This window comes from Ascidiella aspersa, chromosome 6, assembly GCF_963924565.1.
Source record: "Ascidiella aspersa chromosome 6, kaAscAspe10.2, whole genome shotgun sequence".
NCBI classification, from domain to species: Eukaryota; Metazoa; Chordata; class Ascidiacea; order Phlebobranchia; family Ascidiidae; genus Ascidiella; species Ascidiella aspersa.
Window position 1 is genome coordinate 24,246,271 of NC_139452.1, and position 22,454 is coordinate 24,268,724.

General features: G+C 37.4%; 1 protein-coding gene across 1 annotated transcript; it reads left to right on the forward strand.

The window, feature by feature from the left end:
- The first annotated feature begins 1,409 nt into the window (after positions 1-1,409).
- On the forward strand, positions 1,410-20,532 carry LOC146140931 (solute carrier organic anion transporter family member 4A1-like). Its single transcript, XM_083392745.1, has 14 exons — positions 1,410-1,507; positions 6,385-6,516; positions 8,395-8,673; positions 9,358-9,473; positions 9,911-10,004; positions 11,457-11,545; positions 12,262-12,385; positions 13,009-13,196; positions 14,620-14,781; positions 15,393-15,571; positions 16,020-16,181; positions 18,152-18,205; positions 18,821-18,991; positions 20,443-20,532. The coding sequence occupies exons 1-14, from the start codon at positions 1,410-1,412 to the stop codon at positions 20,530-20,532; spliced, it is 1,938 nt and encodes a 645-aa protein (XP_083248871.1).
- The last annotated feature ends 1,922 nt before the right edge of the window (positions 20,533-22,454 follow it).

Here is a 22,454-nt window from a genome sequence, read left to right on the forward strand (position 1 = left end):
TAGAATTACCGAATTTCTAAAATATGAAACTTCAACTAAAATGTGAACTAGAATCACATTTAATTATTTACAAACAATTTAAATTTTAATCGCAATTTATTCTTTTGTGTGCTAATTTGTATGCCTTTTTATGCTTTTTAGACTGTAAAAATACATACAAGTCGTTCCAACTAAAAAAATATGCTTGGAATTAAAAATGCCGTTGGACAAAGTAGTATTTTTGGTAAAATCCGAACTAGATTACAATTACAACTAGAATTAGAGCACTCAAGCAATTCATAAATTAGATTAGAATTAGAATTAGCCGCAATTTGCTCTGATTCTTTGAATTAGAAAACTAGAATTATATAGTTGTCCAGCTTTGGTCGGTACGTCCGCACAACAGTTGGTCTTCGAATTTTCCTTTTTCTTCATTTTCTGTTTCGATATAAAAGGCTTCCGATGTCGCTACATTCGCTCGTAAGCCCGCCGAGTGTGGGTTCGGAACCTAAAGTTGTTGTGCTTATGAGTTTAATGAAGCGAAGTGTTACACCGTTCGTGCTTAGCAGAACGAATATATGTAGGTCATCTTAGCGAAAGGTGGTGTAAAGCCATGCAAAGCCTAAATGGATTTTATACTTTAATTGTTCAATTTTACTCAAAAGCGCCAAGGGTTTGATTTTCTTTTTGAGTTCTCGGAGTAAAATTTGAAATTTGGCTGCGAAGCTTAAGAAAACGAGTTTTAGTAAGCCAAATACATTAACGGATAAAGGCTCCAATAGAAAGTGGTAAATTTCTACATTCAATATGATGGACTCGGATAAATAATGTGGCTTTTTTCAGCGCCAACAAAAAGTTGTTTTTCCGCTAAAGCGAACGCAGTCACCAAACTAATGCAGTTGACTCATAATGAGGTTGTGTGTAAAGATAAAAATGATTAATCGAATGTTTTTCTGCCGTCTTGCGTTCGCGGTTCCTAATGTGCACTCAACTAAAACGTTTCACCACGAAACCTTTTTTTTCGGGTTGACCTTGAAAACATTTTAACTTGCGAGAGACCCTGACCTTAGCAATGGTACAGCCCTGCTGCCCTATTGATTGCCAAATGTACGTGCATGCCGGAATAGAAAACACAGTTGTTTGTCTGTTCGCGCATCTTTGTGTAAAAATATTCTAAGTTTCAAAGGGCAGTAAAAATTGCATTGAAGTTGTAAAAACAGTGCTTCTATAATTTATTTATGGCATTTATCTGTTATTTTATGAAGGTTTTTTTATGGATAAAATCTTAGCGATTTGTTTACTACAGGGTCTTGTTTTAGTCAACCGTCGAACTTTTAGGATAAAATCAATTGCTCATTGTATTTCAGGTATATATCCGTTAGATAGTAAAGTCATATTAAAGTCAAGTGAATCGTATTGCCTAATCGAGGATGGTTCTCAGCGCAGTAATATCCGTTGTCAACGACGAAGAGTCCAATGGAAAATGTGGCTTGCAAGTTTCTTACGGCTGCTGCGGAAATAGAAAAAGGTATATAATCGTTTGGTAGAAGCATTATACTTTAGCTGAAATACAAAAAAAGTTAAAAAAAAATCACTCAAGATGCTATTCTCGTACCTGATATAAATGTTCGATTTTTCCTTACTTAACAGTGTACGGCTTCCAGTAGATTGGTTAATATATCTTTATTTATATTTGCCGAGATTTTTGCGTCTTATTTGTATAGCATCTGCTTCCATCGCCGGGACAACGGCAGTTGTTCAAGGATATTTTACCGATAATTTTTTCGACATAGTAAAAATTGTAAATATCTTATTTTTTCTCGGCCACACCGGGAATATATGTATGTACAGTACAAAATACATTTGTTGCATTATATCTAATGTTTATGCATCATCAATAAAACGTTCAGGATACAAACACGGCATTTTATTTTACGTACAAACATACTTATAAGAAATAATGTTTAAATAACTACAAATGCAATAGCAGAGTTTTATTTCAACAATATAATAACATTTTTAAATTTACCCTCCATGCAGTGTATAACACAATTAAATTAATGCAGCATATACTTAACGTTCAGCGCGCATAAATAAAGCTTTTTACCTCAATTTCAAGCAGGGAGTCGAACCGTAATCGAACCGGAACTTTATGAACATGTTTTGGGTCAATTTTTTCCGAACCGTAACCGAACCTCAACCGGGTTTTGTACGATATTAAGGAGCCGAACCGGAACTGAACCGAATATTTTGAAAGAAACTGAACCTTAACCGAACCCGAACCTGTAAACAAAGCGGTTCACTCCAGCATGACGTCACAACTTGCATTTTACAGAGTTAAGTTACGCCATGTTCGAAATTTTATGACAAAAATATGAAAATTGGTTCAATAAAACGTTGATTTTTGATTTTTTAGATATTTCAATATTGAGTTGCTGTTTTTTTAATACGTTACGTAACTTAGCTTAAATGACTTACAATTCAAAGATCATTCCCTATATATTTATTGTCCCACATTTTTAGATTTAGCGCAACTTATATTGTATCCTAACCGGAACTTTATGAACCGTTTTATAATAACCGAGGTAGTTCAGGAGCTGAACCGGAATAAATAGCTCGAAACCGAAACCGGAACTGAACCGGATTCCGAAAAAATCCTTGAACCCGAACTGAACCTGAACCGGAAAAGTAAAACGATTCGCTCCCTGATTTCAGAATTAAAAAAAAAAAAAAAAAAAAAAAAAAATCGACTCCCTGATTTCAGAATTTCCTAATTATGATAGAGATTTTAAAACGCTCTTAATTGTGGTTTATTTGCCCGTTATTTCTGCGCCTGTCAGATTTAAAGTCTAATTGCACTCAGCAAGGTTTCCTAAATATCTCGAGACCGCGTTGATTTTGCGTTGAAACCCGTTGTTAACTTCAATTGGACAGAGCACTCCAAAATAAAGTGTCTTCCAGTTTCCGATCGCAGAAAAAATTGTCAGCTGTATCGGATTATCGCACCTTGTATTGATCAGACATCAGCCATCCCTGGTAATTTTGCCATTAACGGAATTTGTAACTTCCGCATTTGGTAAGGCTGAGCCTGACATTGAGTACGCGAGTAACTTACCATTTAAAATTTCAAAATAGGTATATACACCTCGATTACTTTAACTTGTAATTATGGATTATTGTCATTCCGAAGTGTCAATTGTCGGTTTATCCGGCGGCTGTGTTCCAATCATAGAGTTTGAATAACAAAATTTGTTTGGTAAAATATTTGACTCGTGATTTTAATGTGTTTACGTTGCTTCAAATATTTGTCTGGTCTGTTAAGATGGCTACGCGCAAATTCACGCGATTTCGTGTTTTCCGGATTTTGTTTTGCGTCGGAATTGTTTTTGTCGTACTCTTATTTTTCCAATCTAGTTCATTTTTATCGAAAAACAAGGCAATTTGTAACAAAGTAACTCGCATGTATTTCTATCATTAGCCTGATGAAGCACGGTTGTGCGAAAGCTAGTCAACATTTTAATGCGATTTGTCTTTACAGTGCCAACCGATTACCCTATTTAAAATTAGACAAATAATTACAAAGATCGAAAAACAGTTGGCGTTCTGCCCCACGTTAGCATATCAGGTTCGACGAATTTAACTGCTATAGATCGCTCGAGAACAACCCCAAAGCAAAAGCGAATAACACGCGCGTATATACGGTATTTTGCACGCGCTCAATCTTCTAAATCTCCCTTCACGGAAAATAACCCTTCAAAACGTGACGTAATGCGCGTATACGTTGAACTCGCGCCAAATGTTCCCTGGAGCGAAACTCGTCTTGGCGCCAGGTCGTTTCCCGAAATCGCATATTCTCCCACCAGGCTCGTTTTTGTGTTTCGCGTCGATATTTCAACCCGCAATCACCGAGACGAAATATGCAAGCGCTCCATAAAGGAGCCTGATTTTTTGATATACTTCGCGTCGGCGCCGATCACCAAATGGTTTTGTTGACGACAGCCAAAGTCAGTGGTACTTACGTTTTCGGTCTGCGGCACACTATGGAAATAAAACAAACCCCGCGGCACACTCCTTGCGAAAACTTACCTTATTATAGACAACCACTAATCAGGTATGGATAAATACCTTAACATTATCAGTTATAGTGTCCAATAAAGGCATACTTGCCATGGGGGATGTTCGACACTGGACATTTTCTCCCGATAGCGATACCCAAGATTTTCGAAAAAAAGAAGCGCGATCAAATTACGTCATTAATATGTACAAACAAGCAAATAGATAAAGTTATTAAGTTTAAAAGTGCATTTCGGATTTATTAATCTACAATTTTCTTCTAACGTAACGACGTTCAATTATCTTCAGTTGTTACGTAACATTTAAGCTACGTTTTCGGAACATTATGACTGAAATTTCTATATTAGTTTGGTATCGGATCGGCACCGATATTTCTCTAGAATTTGGATGAGTACCGGCAAGCCAAAAAGTCGTAGTTTAACACCCATATATAGAGTAGCAGTTTAACGTCCTGAAAATTCATTATTCATTTTAAGTCTAAATACCACTTTGTATGAATCACAAAATGCAGTAGAGCCCGTGGTTTATAATGAATGTATTAGGCACTTACCAGCGTACTTGCACCAATGTTTAGTAAACTGTGTGCCGTGGCTTGCCTCGATGGACTAATTTTCAAGTTTTTGTTATCTTAGAGAATAATCTCTTCATGTAACCAATAGGCAAGCAAGCAAGCATGTGAGACTTAAACTTACCCAATCGATTGAAAAACTGATTATAATAGGCATTAGTGTGCCGCAAGCTAAAAAATATTACAACCACAGCACCGGCAAATACTCACTGTTGCCCGCAGGCGCCAATTGCCAAAATCGCTTATCAGCATCTATGATAAACCGAGTGGACGTCGTAAATATTTTGCAGCGCGTGCGTCCAGCGATTTTTAAGCGGATTTGTCGTTCCAGATCCGATTAGCAGCGTGATGTTGCAATAAGGCTTCGCGTGCTGACACGCCAACAGGCCGATTGCCCATTTTGAAAGAGCCAGGTTACCTTTTGTAACGAAACTCTTGCGCCCGAGGCTGATTACAAGGTCAAGTACAAGGTTTTCCCTAAAGAAACTTTAAAAATGCATTAACGTGTGTGTGAATGGAAACTCCACTGCTAAGTTCACATATAGCCACGAACAGATTACAAAATTTTAATTTAATTATTGTAAATTTTAAAAAATTATTGTAAATTTTTAACAAAACCCAAACACAAACAAACGTTGATTCCCATATAGCTTATCCTATTTTTATTCTTCCAATTGTTGACAATATTTATCCAATATTTTGGAGCATAATGGTGGGAAGCTTTAGTTTGACGCATAAGAACGTTACGAATATCACCTTATTATATTACCTACATCTATATGGGCTTTGCTATTCTTATTATGTCATCAAATGGTATTTCTTGTTTTGTTATGAAAATCCGATTTTAAGTGCGCGAGAAACCAATTTTGTTCCGTCTTAAAGTTCGCGCAAAAAACAAAAAGTGTCGGCCGTTTTGAAATCTGCTTATGCACTTTCAAAATGATCAAAATGTTACATTCTTCTATATGGGCTTTGCTATTCTTATTATGTCATCAAATGGTATTTCTTGTTTTGTTATGAAAATCCGATTTTAAGTGCGCGAGAAACCAATTTTGTTCCGTCTTAAAGTTCGCGCAAAAAACAAAAAGTGTCGGCCGTTTTGAAATCTGCTCATGCACTTTCAAAATGATCAAAATGTTACATTCTTCTATATGGGCTTTGATAATCTCACTACGTTGTCCAATGTTACTTCGCGATCGATATGGAAATCTGATTTTAAGTACACGAGAGGCCAATTTTGTTCCGGTGGTGCTGTCCGCTTGTGAAGTTTTCGCAAAAAAAGAGTGCCGGCCGTTTCAAAATCTTCTATACGCATAGGCTGGTGCCCGGCTACCATTTCTCACGACAGCATAAAGTTTGTCGAGACAGGTGGCGTTTCACTCGGTTCCTTGCACGAACGTGACCTTACCATTTTGCGCTATAATTAGATAGCAATTTACTGCGACACGTGTGGCGTTATTTCTCTGAATCACGGAGTTAAAGCTTCGAAAAAGAGACCTTTCGCCGACTCGGGGTGAAAAATATTTGTCTCGAGAAAAAAAAGAGAGAAAAATATTTTCTCCTTGGCGAAAATTTTTTTGAAAACTGATACGGCGATTTTATATAATAAGCCCGAAACTTTTATATTTATGTCTATACTCGTAAGCAGGAACTATACGTTTTTGATATTAGGGAGAACTTGGCGATGACACATCTGTCGTTTGACCACGTATGCCATTTAATCGCAAGGTAATAAAACATTTTTCCTGTTTTGGTCTTTCCAGATGGCCTATCTCTTTTCTGCAGCGTTTCGCCACGCCCAAATGGGCGCTGGTCTTTCTCAGTGTTGTCGGATTCCTACAAGGTTTCGTCATCAGCGGATTGGTAAACGTCAGCATCACGAGCCTGGAAAAGAGGTAAAATCTCACTTTTTTGCTTCGTGTGTTTTTGGTGTCTTTTTTTTACTTTTGCCGTATTTTCTTCAAAATAAATGCAGTTTTCGTAAATTGCAGTGCAACTTTTTTTAAACTATATCAAGTGCTTTACAATTTCTTTTAAAGTGTTGATTTTTTCTGAGTTTAATATTATTGTTAAAGGCAAAAGATTAAATTAAATGAACGGAGTGATCAATCTAAATGTAAATCGGAAAATGTCAACTGATTTCTATATATTAAGGACAACACATTTGAATGCCTACTTTCGATAAATCAACCCTAATAAAAATCTAATCAACCCTGTTAAAAGTAGACGCTTTGTAAGTAAATTTTCACACAAGTTTATTATGTTATTAAAAATATAAATTGTCGATTTTTCCTATAGGTTTCAGTGTAGTCGTAACGATTATAGCTGATAAAATTTATCCTTTATTTATTATTTTCGAGCCAAAATAAACAAAATCAAATTAAATTTGCAGATCTTCCTTTGCCAAGGCTTTACGGATATTGACGCAAATCACACAATTATAACCTCGAGTAACCCCAAAACCAATTTACATTTAAAAGCGCCGTTATAAAAACATTTAAATTTTTTTATAATTGCGTTGACCATGTCATTTATACTGTTTCGTTGTCCTATTATATTAAGAAAAGCGTCGAGCTGTCCAATTTTAGGTCTTTAAAAACCTGCAAATTGCTTTCGAAAAGTCTTTGAATGTCTTTGAATTTTTTTCATAAAATTGTGTGGTAAACATGTGTTTGGCTACCTTAACTATAGCCGCCAAATTTAATAACTGTTTCTTTGGTATAGGTTCGGACTCCTCAGCTTTCAGTCAGTACTTATCTCCAATTTTAAATCGTATACAAATTATTAGTTCATCCCAAGTCTAAAATATCATACAATTCAGCTCGCGCATCTCCTGGCATTGAATGTACTCGACATTTGAAAGTTTGCGCAAGCATTACCTTGACTAACCCCCAAATTTAATCACTGTTTCTGCAAAAGTCTCCCCAGTGTTCAGTCGGGACTCATCCCAAGTCTAAAATATCATACAATACAGCTCGCGCAGCTCCTGGCATTGAATGTACTCGACATTTGAAAGTTTGCGCAAGCATTACCTTGACTAACCCCCATCTAGGACTCCTAAAATAAACAAAATCCCTTCGCAGTGCTCGTGGCATTGAATGTATTCGACACTGCAAAGTTTGCGCAATTATTACATTGACTAACCCCCAAATTTAATCACTGTTTCTGCAAAAGTCTCCCCAGTGTTCAGTCGGGACTCATCCCAAGTCTAAAATATCATACAATTCAGCTCGCGCAGCTCCTGGCATTGAATGTACTCGACATTTGAAAGTTTGCGCAAGCATTACCTTGACTAACCCCCATCTAGGACTCCTAAAATAAACAAAATCCCTTCGCAGTGCTCGTGGCATTGAATGTATTCGACACTGCAAAGTTTGCGCAATTATTACATTGACTAACCCCCAAATTTAATCACTGTTTCTGCAAAAGTCTCCCCAGTGTTCAGTCGGGACTCATCCCAAGTCTAAAATATCTTACAATTCAGCTCGCGCAGCTCCTGGCATTGAATGTACTCGACACTTGCGCAAAGTAGTACCTTGACTAACCCAATTTTAAGTCTTAAAACCCGACAAATTTATTTTTCTTTAAATGTCCTTGAAATTTGTTCATAATATTGTGTGGTGGTATAACTATGTAATAATCAAACCCCCATATAGGACTCCTAAAAAAAATCCCTTCGCAGAGCTCGTAGCTTTGAATGTATTTGACACTTTAAAGTTTGCGCAATTATTACCTTTACTAACCCTAATACTTTAACACCGTTTATTTGATAGGTTTGGTCTCCCCAGTGTTCAGTCAGGACTCATCCCCAGTTCTTATAACCTTGCCTCCCTCGTCGCTATTCCCTTTGTGACGTACTTGGGGGGCAAGGGTCACAAGCCCCTCTGGATCGGGTGGGGCATTATCCTGATGGGTGCGGGGTGCTTCACCTACGCTTTACCCCACTTTACGTCGCCCCATTACGTGGTGAAAGAAGCGAGCGGACCCACGGGGGTGTGTGGGGCCAATCGGACATCTTCTTCGAGTGACAGCGCAGGATTGAACCAATATCTGTAAGGACTTTTTGTTGTTGGTGTTATGGCATAATGATGTGTAAATTACGTGCTACAGTATTTGCAAAACATTTTGAATATGCGTATAGTAAGGATAACAAAGCCCATACAGACGTAGGAATAATTTTGAACGTTTTTAAATATGTTGAAAATGAATAAAGAGTTATCAGAAACCATCAGATTGATAACCTACTTCTGAAGGCTACGTAAGACTATTCGAGTGCCGAGTCCGACGTGGGCATACGCAGTATTAAATTTTACAAACTGAAGGCCACATACTGACTTGACATTCAGGGATTCGTACTCGGGTTATTCTTAATGGACACCGAAGTCCTGTTTAAAACCATACACTACGCTGGTAATTATATAGTTCCTGGTTATAAGATACCATCGCAATATTTGTTATGTTATGTTTATGTTTAATGTGTCTACGCTTAAATAACCAGAAGGTGCTGACGGTTTGCTAATACACCTGGGTTGGTCTGAGCTGCTGCACAAAGATGGTGTGAACGTGTATTCGACGATATTTTTTTTTGTTGATGTCTTATAGCAGCCTATAAGAATATATTGAATTTTTAAATTTACAAAGTTTATTTTTCGACAATTTTGTTAAATCATTTCGTCAACTACCACTTTTGTTTGGGTATAGGCCCACCCACCTAAGTTTTATTCGCCTTTTTGCAGGTATCTCTTTATCCTCGCCCAAATAATGAACGGCTTGGGGACGACTGGTCTCTACACACTCGGAATGACTTATCTGGACGAAAATGTTTCGCAGAAATCCTCGTCGATATACCACGGTATATTTCAGGCAGTAGTTCTTAACATTTTTGCTTGCTGCACCCCTTTCAAATCACCACCAAACAAGTCTAGAACCCCTTTCAAATCACCAACCAATTCTTCCCGTTTAGAATTGCTTATAACAGAAGCATTGTGATCTTTTTTATATACAAGTAACTGATAACACAGTAACACATTGTCAAAATGTTAGTTAGTTTTTTATTCAAATGAATAACAGTAATACATTTTCTATGTCTGATTCAGCATCCACGCATTTCTCATGTAATACATATTACAACACTATTTACATAATTTCAATCAGTAAATCGCCGCTGAAAGTCAAAATACAAAATTATTCCTATAGGTAAAAACTTTCTGTTATTCATATTTTTTAGGGAGTTTTAGTGTCGCTTATTCAACATGTTGATGATAGTTTAACATGTATTTTTTGTTTCAGGGGTTTATTTCGCGTTTGCCGCCGCTCTTGGACCCGCGGCCGGGTACATACTGGGAGGATATACGCTCCACATTTATACCGAGATCAGTCAAACGTAAGTGATAAAATATACATTCGCCATGGGTAATGTTACAGTTCTTTCATTTAGCCCTCGGCATCTGTCAAACACAGCAACGGCTGCTATAGAAAGCAGTTTCTGTTTTTTCTGTTTCATGGAAGTGTGTATTGTAGTCGGAGTACTTGGCACCACTTTTAACCTTTTTTTTTCTAATTTTGTTTACCACACGCCAGGCTTGTACATTTGTATTTCTTCTCAATATTCTATTTAAATTGTTTACGTTGGTAGCATAAATAGGTTAATACAAGATACCTATCAACATGCTGCTAATGTAATTTTTTTTAGCCGTTCAGACTTAATTATAATTTATATAAAATTGCGTACCCGGTACAAATGATTTTTACGGTGGGTTTTCGCACGTTTATCGTGCTTTTTAAATTTTTTTCTCAAGTGCCAAATACAACTTACAATATAAAGATACAAAGTGTAAAATACTGATTTAAATTCCCACCTGATCAACACCATGACATGTCCGCTATAATTAAACCACTGGCTCTCTATTTTTTAACAGAATAAAAGTGTCGCTTTCCGTGCAATATTATCAGACAAAATATTAACAGGAACACACAATAAGACCCTTGAAGGAAAATATATAAAGCAGAATTATCTATAAAACCATACTATAGGCAGGAAAAGTATAATACTTTTCATATCGAAACGCATGAAAATATGAATCGATGGAAGTATAGTGTAGAAATATTCAACTGAAAAACCTAGTTTAAGTACATTCAAGGAGATGGTGAGCTGACATGGTAAAAACGGTCATGGCCTGCTAATAAAAAAAACATGTTTTTACCGATACGTACTTAAAAAAATTTATGATACTGGAGCGCAGTTCCGGACTGTTATGGCCATAGTTTCACCACCATAGTATTAATCAACGACATAATAACCAAATACGCAGTTAATATATTGGAAGAAATACCTAAAATCGTCGGAATAAGTCCGAAACCTGCCGGAGTATGACAACAACTTATCGAATAAGTCCTAAATTGCCTAAATAACACTTAAAGCAGTAGGGGGATGTTATTGTGCTATTGGGTGCCGCCAGACTAGCATTGGCTGTTTTGACATCGATATTTGGGCCACGGGTTTGAAAGTCATCGTTCGGCTCCTTTGTTTTGCCTTCGGACTGTTTTCCCATGTTTTTTGGGTATATTAGGGTTGCAAATTATACGCCGAGTTAGTGTAGGGAAAAGGTGGCTATAGGTGTCATTCTCGCCGTTTCCATCTTAACAAGACATCTTTAGATCTTATTCCGACATGGGTATAAACCTATTTCAGTCTTACTCGAAACTGTACTTATATTTCGACGATGTTGTTATTCTAACTTTTGACATATTGCTGAACACCTATATTACGTTAAGCATTTCATATGACATCCTTAAACTGTCGCCTGTCTTACCATATCACGTATATATTGTTTAGGCCTGCCTTGGATGTTCTCGACCCTTCTTGGATTGGTGCTTGGTGGCTTGGTTTCATGGTTGCGGGAGCATTGCTCGTTGCAATGGCAGGTAAATAAAAACACACTGCCTTATTGACTAACTACGCTGGAGTAGTTAGTATAAATACTGAACTTAATTGTTTTTACAATTTTCTTGTTTTAAATTTGAAGGATTTGACTATACTTAAATGACCCTTAACAGTTTTTTAAAGGCAGAACATTGCTATTAGTGGTTTCGGATTGCAATGTTTTTCTAAATGATTTCCAAAAATCAACGCAGTAATGTATGGTAATTGAATAATATGGTGGGAAAATAGAAGGTCCGTCAGTCGTTTTGAGAACCACTGATGAAAAGCGTATATTTCAAGCTCCCCACTTTAAACGTATAAAATCGATGCATTCTACTATACACGATGATCATGGAATGATAATCTAACGCAGTGGTTCGTGAACATTTTGAGACACGTCCCCCTTTTACAATTTTAACAAAACTCGCGTTATTTCCAGGTAAGTTGCACTAAGGCGACAGATGTAACTGTTTTTTTGATACCAAATGTTTAATTCGAGTAGTAGTAGCGGGGAAATAGCACTTCGCCCTAATGTTTAGTCATAATTCATACAGAGTTTGCCTATTTCTCGCGTCCTCCTTGTGAACATCAAACGCCCCTAGTTTAAGAACCACTTATCTAACGAAAACTGCCAACTAACTGCATGCACAGCAAGTTTCTCTCAAGGTAACTGAGACTTGTTTTCCAGTTCCCAACATTCCGTGTATTTTGTATACAGTTCCGTTGCTCATGTTTCCGCGCGACCTGCCCGGTTCCGAGAAACTGCGTTTAAACCGAGAATCGCAAATTTATCACATCAGGACGCAAGTCAAGGAAAATGCCGAGAGCAACAACAAAGCCAGGTACATGGTCAAGGCGCGGTCGTTTCGTGGTATAACGTGCAGTCGTGCGTGTAAGGGTGTTGCTGACATCAACATAAATTTACATGAAACCTGCTCTTTTGTTACTGAGTCATACCAAAGGCTTCTGAAAATCAGTGATACCTTCTCAAAAGCAGTGCGGTATCCCAACTTAAAATTTAGTATTATTAGTTAGTTTTTTTCTCCGATGAATTTATTTTAGGTGGCGTCAATTAAAATGTTGGATATCAAAAAGTTGTTTTTACCAAATAAATCGTTTGCATAGAAAATGCAATTATCAACACTTGTCTTTATCGTTACTTTGTCTTTCTATCTTTTTTAAAACGGGATAGGCTAATCATCTTTTTAAACTAACTGACTTTTTATGTAGCCAGGCAAGGTGTGCATCACCGTTCAGAATAAAAACGTTTTCTATTTGAAAATAAATGTTACTCGAATGGTTTAAAAATGTACCCAGCCTTAAAAAAAGTTATCCTAATGTGTAAGTATTTGTGTTTGTAGATAACGCATAAGGTACCCCTATACCTGTTTCGCCTTTATGGTTTTACTGAAGGCCAGCAATAAAAGAGTGTTTAAAATTTAAACATACAAAATCGTTTTTACAGTTCAACCTGTTTCGGACTGGGCAACTTCGCCTCGGCTCTGGTCGTTTTGCTCAAGAACCCACCCTTCGTCATTACGGCGGTGGCCAACGCCCTAGACCTTGGCCTTGTGGCCGGCTTTTCTGCCTTCACCCCCAAATACCTGGAGTCGACCTACGGCCTCTCCGCCACCGACGCTGCCGTTTATTTGGGTAAGCTGCACTCAGGGGCGCCCGCAGAAAATTTTTCAGGGGGGGTTCAATCAGGAGCGTAACCAGAAAATCAAAAATGGGGGTCCTGAATTTTCAACTTAGGGCATTCCCCTATTTTTCGTCTGACGTTAATGAATGATGACGTCATAAAACAGTGACAGTATGACGTGATAGAATGGTGATTGCAAGACGTGATAAAAAACTAATCAGAAGCAGCCAAATACGCCCTGCAAAAGCGTCCGCGTGCGTCGTCGACAATCCTGTCAGGCGCCAGATGCGAAATCACGGTGTACAATCGTTAACCTGGGGCGAAAAAACAACCAAGACCGTGAAATATGTGTGACTAAATGTGGAAGAATCACACATAATTCAACTATCAGTAGCGCAGTTTTCAAGGTCCTTGAACGAAACGAGCGCTAAATTACAAGCACGTCTTTCACCACCTGCAATACTAAACGAAGATCGTTTTTTCCGGGTGTTATTATGCCACGATTAGCGTAACATGTGCGCCGAGCTGAGTGCCAAGTCAGCTAAATTACAAGCTGCGGTTGAGGGGAAATAAGTTGTGTCCATTGCACACTTAGCACGTGGTCTTACAGTATGCTTAAAGAGCATAATTTTGCGTTAACCATTATTATTCAAAAATGGAGACTTTGAAACGCGCACAACAGTCACCATTATACCTCCTTTTAAGAATCGGCTTCAGTTCAAATGTCGACAAATGTCGATGTTACACCAACATCGGATATTAGCGCAGGGACCGAATAGCAAGGAACATACTGCGTATAACTCGACATTTTTTAGCGAGAAAAAAAGAAAGAAAGGTTTGACTTAGCGTTGTCAATTGTCGAATACACACTTGCCAATCAGTCAACCTAAACAAATAACGAAAGAGAAAAACTTCGAGCGTTTACGGTCGACCAAACAAAAGACGAAAAACGGCGTTTTGCGCTCGATTTTGGTTCCGCATTAGATTAAGACACGTGACCCAATTACTTAAAAAGCATGCCGCTTCAAACGGTTTGTTAAGCCATGCCAAACGAACAAAAAACGATAATATCACTTACAAAAGGAGGTGAGAACTCCCGCGCCCCTGGATACGCCACTGGGGGCAATGGATAATGTATAATATCTTTAACCTTCATAAGTAATACATATTACACTTACAAATAATACTAATATTCGCATTTTGAAATTCCAGGGGGGGGAGGGGGGCAAGTGCGTTTCGAAAAAATCTTTATTCAATTTAAACATCTGAATAAATAAAAAGGGTTATTCGAAACGTTCAAAATGTCAGTATACTTCTGTACGGTCTTTTATATTCTTATTACGTCTTACTACAACCTCCAGCCATTATCTTCCAAAACTTTGTAGCCCAAATCAATGTATGTAGGCCTACTTTAATTTGGTGTTTTTCATACAGGCGCAGTTACTGTAACGGCCGGAGCGATTGGGATGATTGTGGGCGGTTTGGTTGTGTCCAAAGCGAATCTTGAAGTGCGCGGAATCATCAAGTTCTGTCTCCTCAACACCATTCTGGCGCTTGCCTGCGGATTCGTCTTCTTCATAAAGTGTCCCAACCTTGGTGAGTATACTTGTCACAGTAGCTATAAAGGCTTAAGGTTAGCTGTTTTTGTTGGCCTAATAAGCGAACGTAACTATACAATATGGGCATGAATGTAGCATAATCAAAAAGCTCCTCTGGTAATTGTAATTGTTTACTGTTTTGGCAACCTATTCAAATCGCCTTTGTCAGGTTGGATGACGGATTCAGCAATAGTTTTTAAATGAATGTAGAAGTTCTGTTCACAAATCAAAGAACAATATAGTGAGAAAATGGTTGAGAAATTTAACGATATCTGGTCGGGAGTTTTTGTTATTTTAATTTTTATTGGACTGTGGTTCAGAGTTTACCACCTTGATAGTTTTACTTATTATGTTAATGGCAAGGACTTGACTTGAAGTAGACTTTCTTTATTAATAACTTCACTGGGACGTTGACTTTGGCAACTGATGACTTTTGTTATTTTTTGAAAACAACCTGACTTGGGTTTAAGTTACTCTACGAATGACTTGATTGGGACTTAAGTCATTTCAAAATGACTTGTTTACAACACTGACCCTAGTACTACACCTTTCGTTCAGCGAAATTGACCAAAAACACTACATTCCTAACTCGTTCTGTCCCACCGACAGAACTTGCCGGTTCGACGGTGCCCTATGCCAACCAGACTTCTCTATCAGTCAACGACTTCAACTCAGCTTGCAACCTCGACTGCAGATGTGCCACCGACACTTACGACCCCGTTTGCGGCGTCGACGCCGTTACCTACTTCTCACCCTGCTTTGCCGGCTGTACCGATTTCTTCAACGGGGTAAGTTGGGAACTAGGGTGGAAAATAAAACTGACCTACCTTGACATTTTGAAACCTCGGTTTATATAACTGTACGTTAAACCAGAGCTGTCTGTAACCCCCTTTTTTAATTGTTTAACACTTTCGTGGCCCTTTGATTTGACCAAAAGAACAATAATAGTTTCCATTTGCTTTACGCATTTCGTAAAATGGGCAACTTATAGTTCGATTTGTATTTTAAAACAGCGTCTGGTTACCACGTTGACGAAGCATAAGAGCTTGAGTTTCAACTTCTATATATTTCTATTCGTTTGATGATTTTTCGTTACTTATCGATTTGTTTGTTACGATTTGTTTGTTACGGTTAAATTTTCAATTTAAAAACATAAAGTAAACCTTTCAAATACTGCAAAAGGCCGAATCATTAAGCATCGTCCAGCAGGCGATAAATTCATCTGTTTAAATGCAGACTTTTACGAACTGTTCGTGCGTCGTTGGTCCATCTGGTGAACCCCTGTCAGCAAAGCGAGGAAAATGTGAGGGCGACAAATGTACAAATCTACCGCTGTTTCTTTCCATGTTCTTTCTGCTCATCCTTGCCACATTTATGTGCTGGACTCCAAACTTGCAGGTGAGAAAAACAATCGATGTTTCTTTAAAGCAGGGGTCCGCAAATACAGGGTCGCGACCCCAATTTGGGTAGCGGGACTATTCAGTTTGGGTCGCAAACGCCTTATTAATAGAGGCCTATAGTTTGTGCTTAGTAATAGAGGCCTCTATTTTGTGCTTGCTAATAGAGGCCTATATTTTAAGTTTTATAATTGTTTCCATTAGTACACTGTATACAAGAGAGCCGTCTTACTTTAAGCGCGACTAAAATTGTCACGCGAAATATACTAAGCCCCGTAAAAAGTCGTGAGTGTTCGTTCGATCCAGGTGATGGCAAAGAGCGCTTGCAATCCAACACTATTTTGGCCATTACCCATTACCACACCAAACTGATCTGCTTACCGCAACATGAGTTTACTTCTTAGTATATGTATTTAAAAATCTCTCTTTCATTTTTTTATCCCGTTTCTGTAACCAAAGCGTCGTAAGCACGTTGTTCTCTTCGTTACATCGCGTCTTAAAACAGGGGAAACTGTACACAAGGCCAGCATGCTCAATATTTTTAACTGTTTTAACTATACGAAATTGCACCAAATTTTTCCGTATTAAATTTAACTTTGAATTACATTGGCGTTTTGATGTAGTCTTCTCAGACCATGACTGTGGGCATGACAACTATAAGTATAGGAAATTTTTCGTAGCATGACACCATCTAAAATAATTTTTTTCCAAATTAATTCGCTGATGTATTATTTATTGATAAACATTAACACAAAGAGCATAAGAAATATGTTCATATTTTATTTCGTGTGTGGAAAATGCGTCACGTCTCCTTGTAAATTTAAGGTTTGCCAATTTAAACATTTTTTTTTCACACTACGCCAGTTGCTTCCTTGTTGTAGTGTAACTAGACTCATTTTCACTGCATCAAACATTTGGGTTCGTCCCTGATTAAGAGTTATTATATTAAAGTGCTTAAATGCCACACGTTTTTATAAAAAAAATTGTTAGCGGAAATTTAATACGGCCCGCCTAGAACTTGCTGAGTTCGGTCTGGTCCGCGACTTGGTAAAGGTTGTCGACCTCTGTTATAAAATATATTACCCTCTGAAAAATCCTTAGATACGAGCGTTATAATGTTGAGTTTCCTAAAACGATTGCGATAAGACGTCGGGCATTTTTAGTGATTCGCGCCAAAAAACCATTACACACTTTGCCAGTAATTATTGCAGTAAAAAAGCGCAATAGAGGACGCGGGTTAAAGGCGGGGAAATTGGTGGGGCTGTTATGGCGGGGAATTGGTGGGGCTGCAAGCCTGCAATCCATATTGGTTGCTAAATCATATTTGTCATCCGAATGAGACATGAAAAGTAGTAAAACTCAGCTTCTTTTCAGTTGTGTTACAGAACCCTTCCTCTTTTAAAAACGCATAGCATATAGATCTGTCTTAATGAATAGAAACACAATAAATTACCGTGCGTTTTTAGCAAAGCTATTTTATTAGAAAAATTCGAAGTATTTGGATCGCGAGACCTCGTTACTAGCAATTTTGGGTCGCCCCAAAAAAGTATTTGCGGACCCCTGCTTTAAAGGCTCGGACATCCCCGGCGAAAAATGCCTCCGTTCATGTGTTTTAGAATATCATCGATAAGCGTTGAGTAAAAGATGACAATCAGTGCGTCAGTATCGTAGAAAAAACTAGTTGAATATCCACGTCATACCTGGCGGCATTTGGTCCGAAACAGGGTTTACCCCAAACATGAAGGACACCTTGGAAGACAAACGCTTGCTTCTAGAACAATTGCCTTGTGACGTCACATTATAATAATGCTTTTTCAAACTATATTATTATTCTCAGTATCATTTAAATTATTGTCCCTTTTCACACAGTTGAATATAGGCCATAATGGTTGTAAAGGGGTATAAAAACGTATGTTCTGTTTATTGTGTAAGAAGTTTTTTTTCTTTTAATTCACATTTCTTCTACCGCAGATCGCTGTTCGGATCGTTCCATTCGATTATCGATCACTCGCCGTTGGCTTTCAGGTATATAGTTTAAATAACTTAAAATATTGTCTCCTGTATATAATGTAAATATTCGTCTGATGTATGTTAATCAAATTCGAGAAACAATAAAATCTTTTAGAGTTTTATTGAAAAATCACTATACAAGTATTGTATTGACATAGGAACCACATGTTGTTTACTTATGCCATTATAGAAAGAAGACTTGGCGTTAAGTATTTTTCCTGGTTTAATACTCAATTGGGGTATTTACGTCATCTTTTGCACGGTTCATTGGTACATGTTTAATTGTTAACTTATCAAAATATTTGTCCGAATACTAGAAATTGTCCGATTTTCCAGCTTACTGTTTAGTTTAAAGTCAATATCTTGCAAAAGTCTTCACTGTAACTTTTAAGTCATTTGAAAATGAATTTCTTACAATACAGTTGTATGACATGGCATTACGGTCCCGGTATGACGGGAGGTCTTGAGTTTGAACCTCACTGCAGACTAGTTGTTTTTCTAATCCTGCCTTGCTTGCATTGTTCGACAGATTCGGTAAGTCTGTCATGGCTTTCGATGTAGGACACATCACTATTTACTCTCACGTATATTTTACTCTCACGTACAGTTCATTTTTTTATTTTTACTCAGTGGGTCTTGAACCGTGCGTTAGGTGGTATTCCCATCCCGATAGTTGTCGGCAAAGTTCTGGATCTTGCTTGTTCTGCGTGGAGTTCCGACAACGGGGAGCATACCACTTGCAGGATGTACTTCAACCAAGAGATGTCCTTCTACCTTTTCCTGGTCATCCTGTTTCACAAGGTAAATATACGGCTTTCCGTTTGACGAACGGTTTATTCTTGGTTCCAATTATGGATGTTCGATAATTACGGATTGGAGCTGATATACCCTATGCCAAGTGGTAGTAACGGTACTTGCCCGATACTAGGGTGGTATCGGTGCCTATCCGATACTAAATTACAAATATTAACAATGTTTCAAGATTTATCACAGCAATTCTACTTTATGTTCAAAACTGGAGTAACCAATCTTCTTAAATCTAAAGAATTTTTCGATTAAATTCAAAAGTATCTATTTTGCTTGTTTGGGCATTGTAATAATGTCATTTGGCATCGAGCGATACTTTCTGTCCAAAATATTGGGTAATGGTATCAGAACTAAATGTCCAAGTATCGGTAGGCCTAATCCCTGTAGTTCCAATTTTATTAGATGTACAATTACCTAAAAAGCTATATTCTGAACACTCATTTGGCAGACGTTGTGAATTAGCCCATAACTTCGTTTGTAATTCTAGGGAATTAACGGGTTAGTTCACATATTGCCGGCAATCAGTATTTGCAAAGTGGCGCTTAAAAACTAAATGACTAAATTCAATAAGGCGTGGTAATTCCTAAAACCAGTATAACAGCAAAGCCCTTAATGGTGAAAATAACGGCCCAAATAGACGTTAAAAGCGACATGCTTTATTTTCAAACGTTTCGGCAATTTCTAATGCCATCATCAGTGATTGCCGAAACGTTTGAAAATAAAGCATGTTGCTTTGAACGTCTATTTGCGCCGTTATTTTCACCATTAAACTTATGAACAGATCCGTATATAGTGTAGCAAAGCTCTTGAACTTGGAATTAAACATTACCAAACGGATGTTTGTCAAAGGTATTAGCCCTAATAGCTAAAACTAAAAAACTTTTCAAGTAATAAAAATAGATTCAATTTGAGTTTAACATTTGTTTCCTCGTTCAAATTTGCTTAAAATCGAATATGCAATGGTGCTTGTTGTAGGAACGAATTAGGCAATTTCTGATTGTTTTGTACGATGTACGGTTTGGGAAAACATTTGTATGAAAAATAAATATATTTTTTTCGAAATAAAAAAAACACATATTTTTCAGTGTTTTATTAAAAACACTTTTTGGCGTTTATACCAACTTTTTATCACCTCTGACACACCTTATTTTTCCAAGCCACCTAAGTTTATTTTATTAAGTTATATGACTTACTAATGTTACTTGCCTAATTTTATTGGATCTCGATTTTAGAAACACGCATGTTTCTAAGGTTTATTGGTTGAAACCGTATATTTTTACATTAGAGGTTCGCCGTACTATCGCATTAGTAAGTTATGATGTATCTTTTGTTAGTTTATGGCAACACTTAGTTTGTAGAGTAGGGGTTTATATGGTACTCAAAAAATCAGATTGCTAAACCACAGCGATTCTATTTTTTATATGTTTTGTTCAATTTCTTTGTAGATCTGTGGCGGTATATGCTATGGCGTGAGTCTGTACATTTACAAGGCGCCCAACGAAGAGATTGAGAAAAATGCCTCTGCTGCTGCCTAGTGGTTGTCACTCCAGTTGATTGAAGTTCAATTCCACTTGACTGCTGTTTAAACGATCAAAGAGAAACGATCTGCACTTCTTCATTTGAAAGAGAAAGAAAGACAGAAGATGACTGGAAACAGCGTTTTTGGCTTAGTGATGCCTTTGCCGTTTTACGAATACAGCAAGAGTTATGGCAGACCTAACTCTGTCGCGTGATGCAAGTTCTAAAATTGCCATTTATTTGTAGATTAAGTGGTATTTTTTACTGTGCGTTGCTTTTTACTGTACAATATTTTGCCCAAGCGTTATATTTTACTACTTTTTATTTGCACGGAAAATACACGTTACTTTTTATTCGACAATTTGCTTGCTTCACTGTTTTGTAGTTCAGTGTTGGGTGTACTAGAGACAATTTGCTTAAAAATATATAAACAAAGGTTTACTTCATACAAATAGGCAGTGGTGGAGTTAATCCAGTTCCTACCGGTTCGCGGAAAACGCTTCCTATAAGTAAAAAGGGTCGCTTACCCGTTTCAAGTCCAATTATTTAAAAGTGAACGTTAGTGTTGGAGCACTAGGCCATGCCCCAAAACTATGTCGTTTGCCAAATTTAACCATATAAATAAATGTAATTTCTTTCGCCTTCAGCGAAAACTTCTTCATTGATATTATGTTTGTTCTTTCCTTTCAGAAAGTTTGTTCTGCTGAATAAAGCCTTATGCATTCCACATAATATATTGCGCAGTACGAACTCCTAAACTGAATGAAGTGCTATTTTTTTAAATAAGACTTTTAATGTTATTTGTTTTGAGCAAATAATAGAAGGTTTGTACATAACAATAGAAGGGTTTTTAAACCTAATATAGGCAACGTAACTCGGCCGTACATTTACGAAACGCGGCCGCACAGGACTGACGTAAAACGATTAGCTTGCTGTATGTTGCGTATTTATTAGGTTAAGTTAATTTTTTTTCTTAGAATTGGACGAGTTGACCAATTTTAAAAGTTAACGTTTTAATTGTTATGTCAATAACTTGACTCGAAGTTTGACGAGTTTTATATGACTTGAATAAATTTTGGCTTGGGCAACGGACAGCTTGGATTGGGACTTGACTTGTCAATATGTGCAAAAGACTCAACTTGGACTTTCAAATGGCTTCACTATGGGCTTTTAATGTGACTTGATTACACCACAAAAAAGTTTGGAAAGCACTGATATAGACCTACAGGCGTTCGAGAAGTGGCGCGAAGGCTGTGACAGTGCAACAAGTCGTTCGCGAAAGTCTCAAATTTCGACCAAAGCAGATGGAAACTTGGCAATCGCATTTTACTTAACGACAGCGGGGAAACAAGATCATGATGACGCTTGCATCAGCGATTAAATTTCAACCACAAGGTTTATCATGGTGTATATTATACAAAACAAACCGATTTTGAAAGGGGTTTTCACAAAATGTTCGCAATTGACTGAAACATACGCTTTTCATTAGAAAGAAACTATATTTTGTATGTAACAATTTTTCCCTAAAAAAACCCTAGTTAAGATTTCTTTCTGACTAAATGTTACATTATTTTCAAGATTACAAAACGGACATTCTCATTGCTTTATTTCAGTGATATATCATATATTGGTGAACTTTTATAATCTTTTTTTATGGAAACAACGATTCGTTAATTTATATAAGGGAAAAGGCATGAAGCTACTGATCAGGGGCGAATCTCCGAATTTTGTTTAACGTGAGGCAATTAAATTGTTTCATGGAAATGCCGTCACAAATCACGTCAAAACGCGACTTTACAAGTTAATGTATAAAACTTGTCAATTAATGCAATAGATGGAAGTCCATTAACACAATAGATTACGAATTCGATTTTTAAATATAGTTACCGCTAGATCAGGTGTCGGTAACCTATGGCCCGCGGGAAGGATTCGGCCCGCC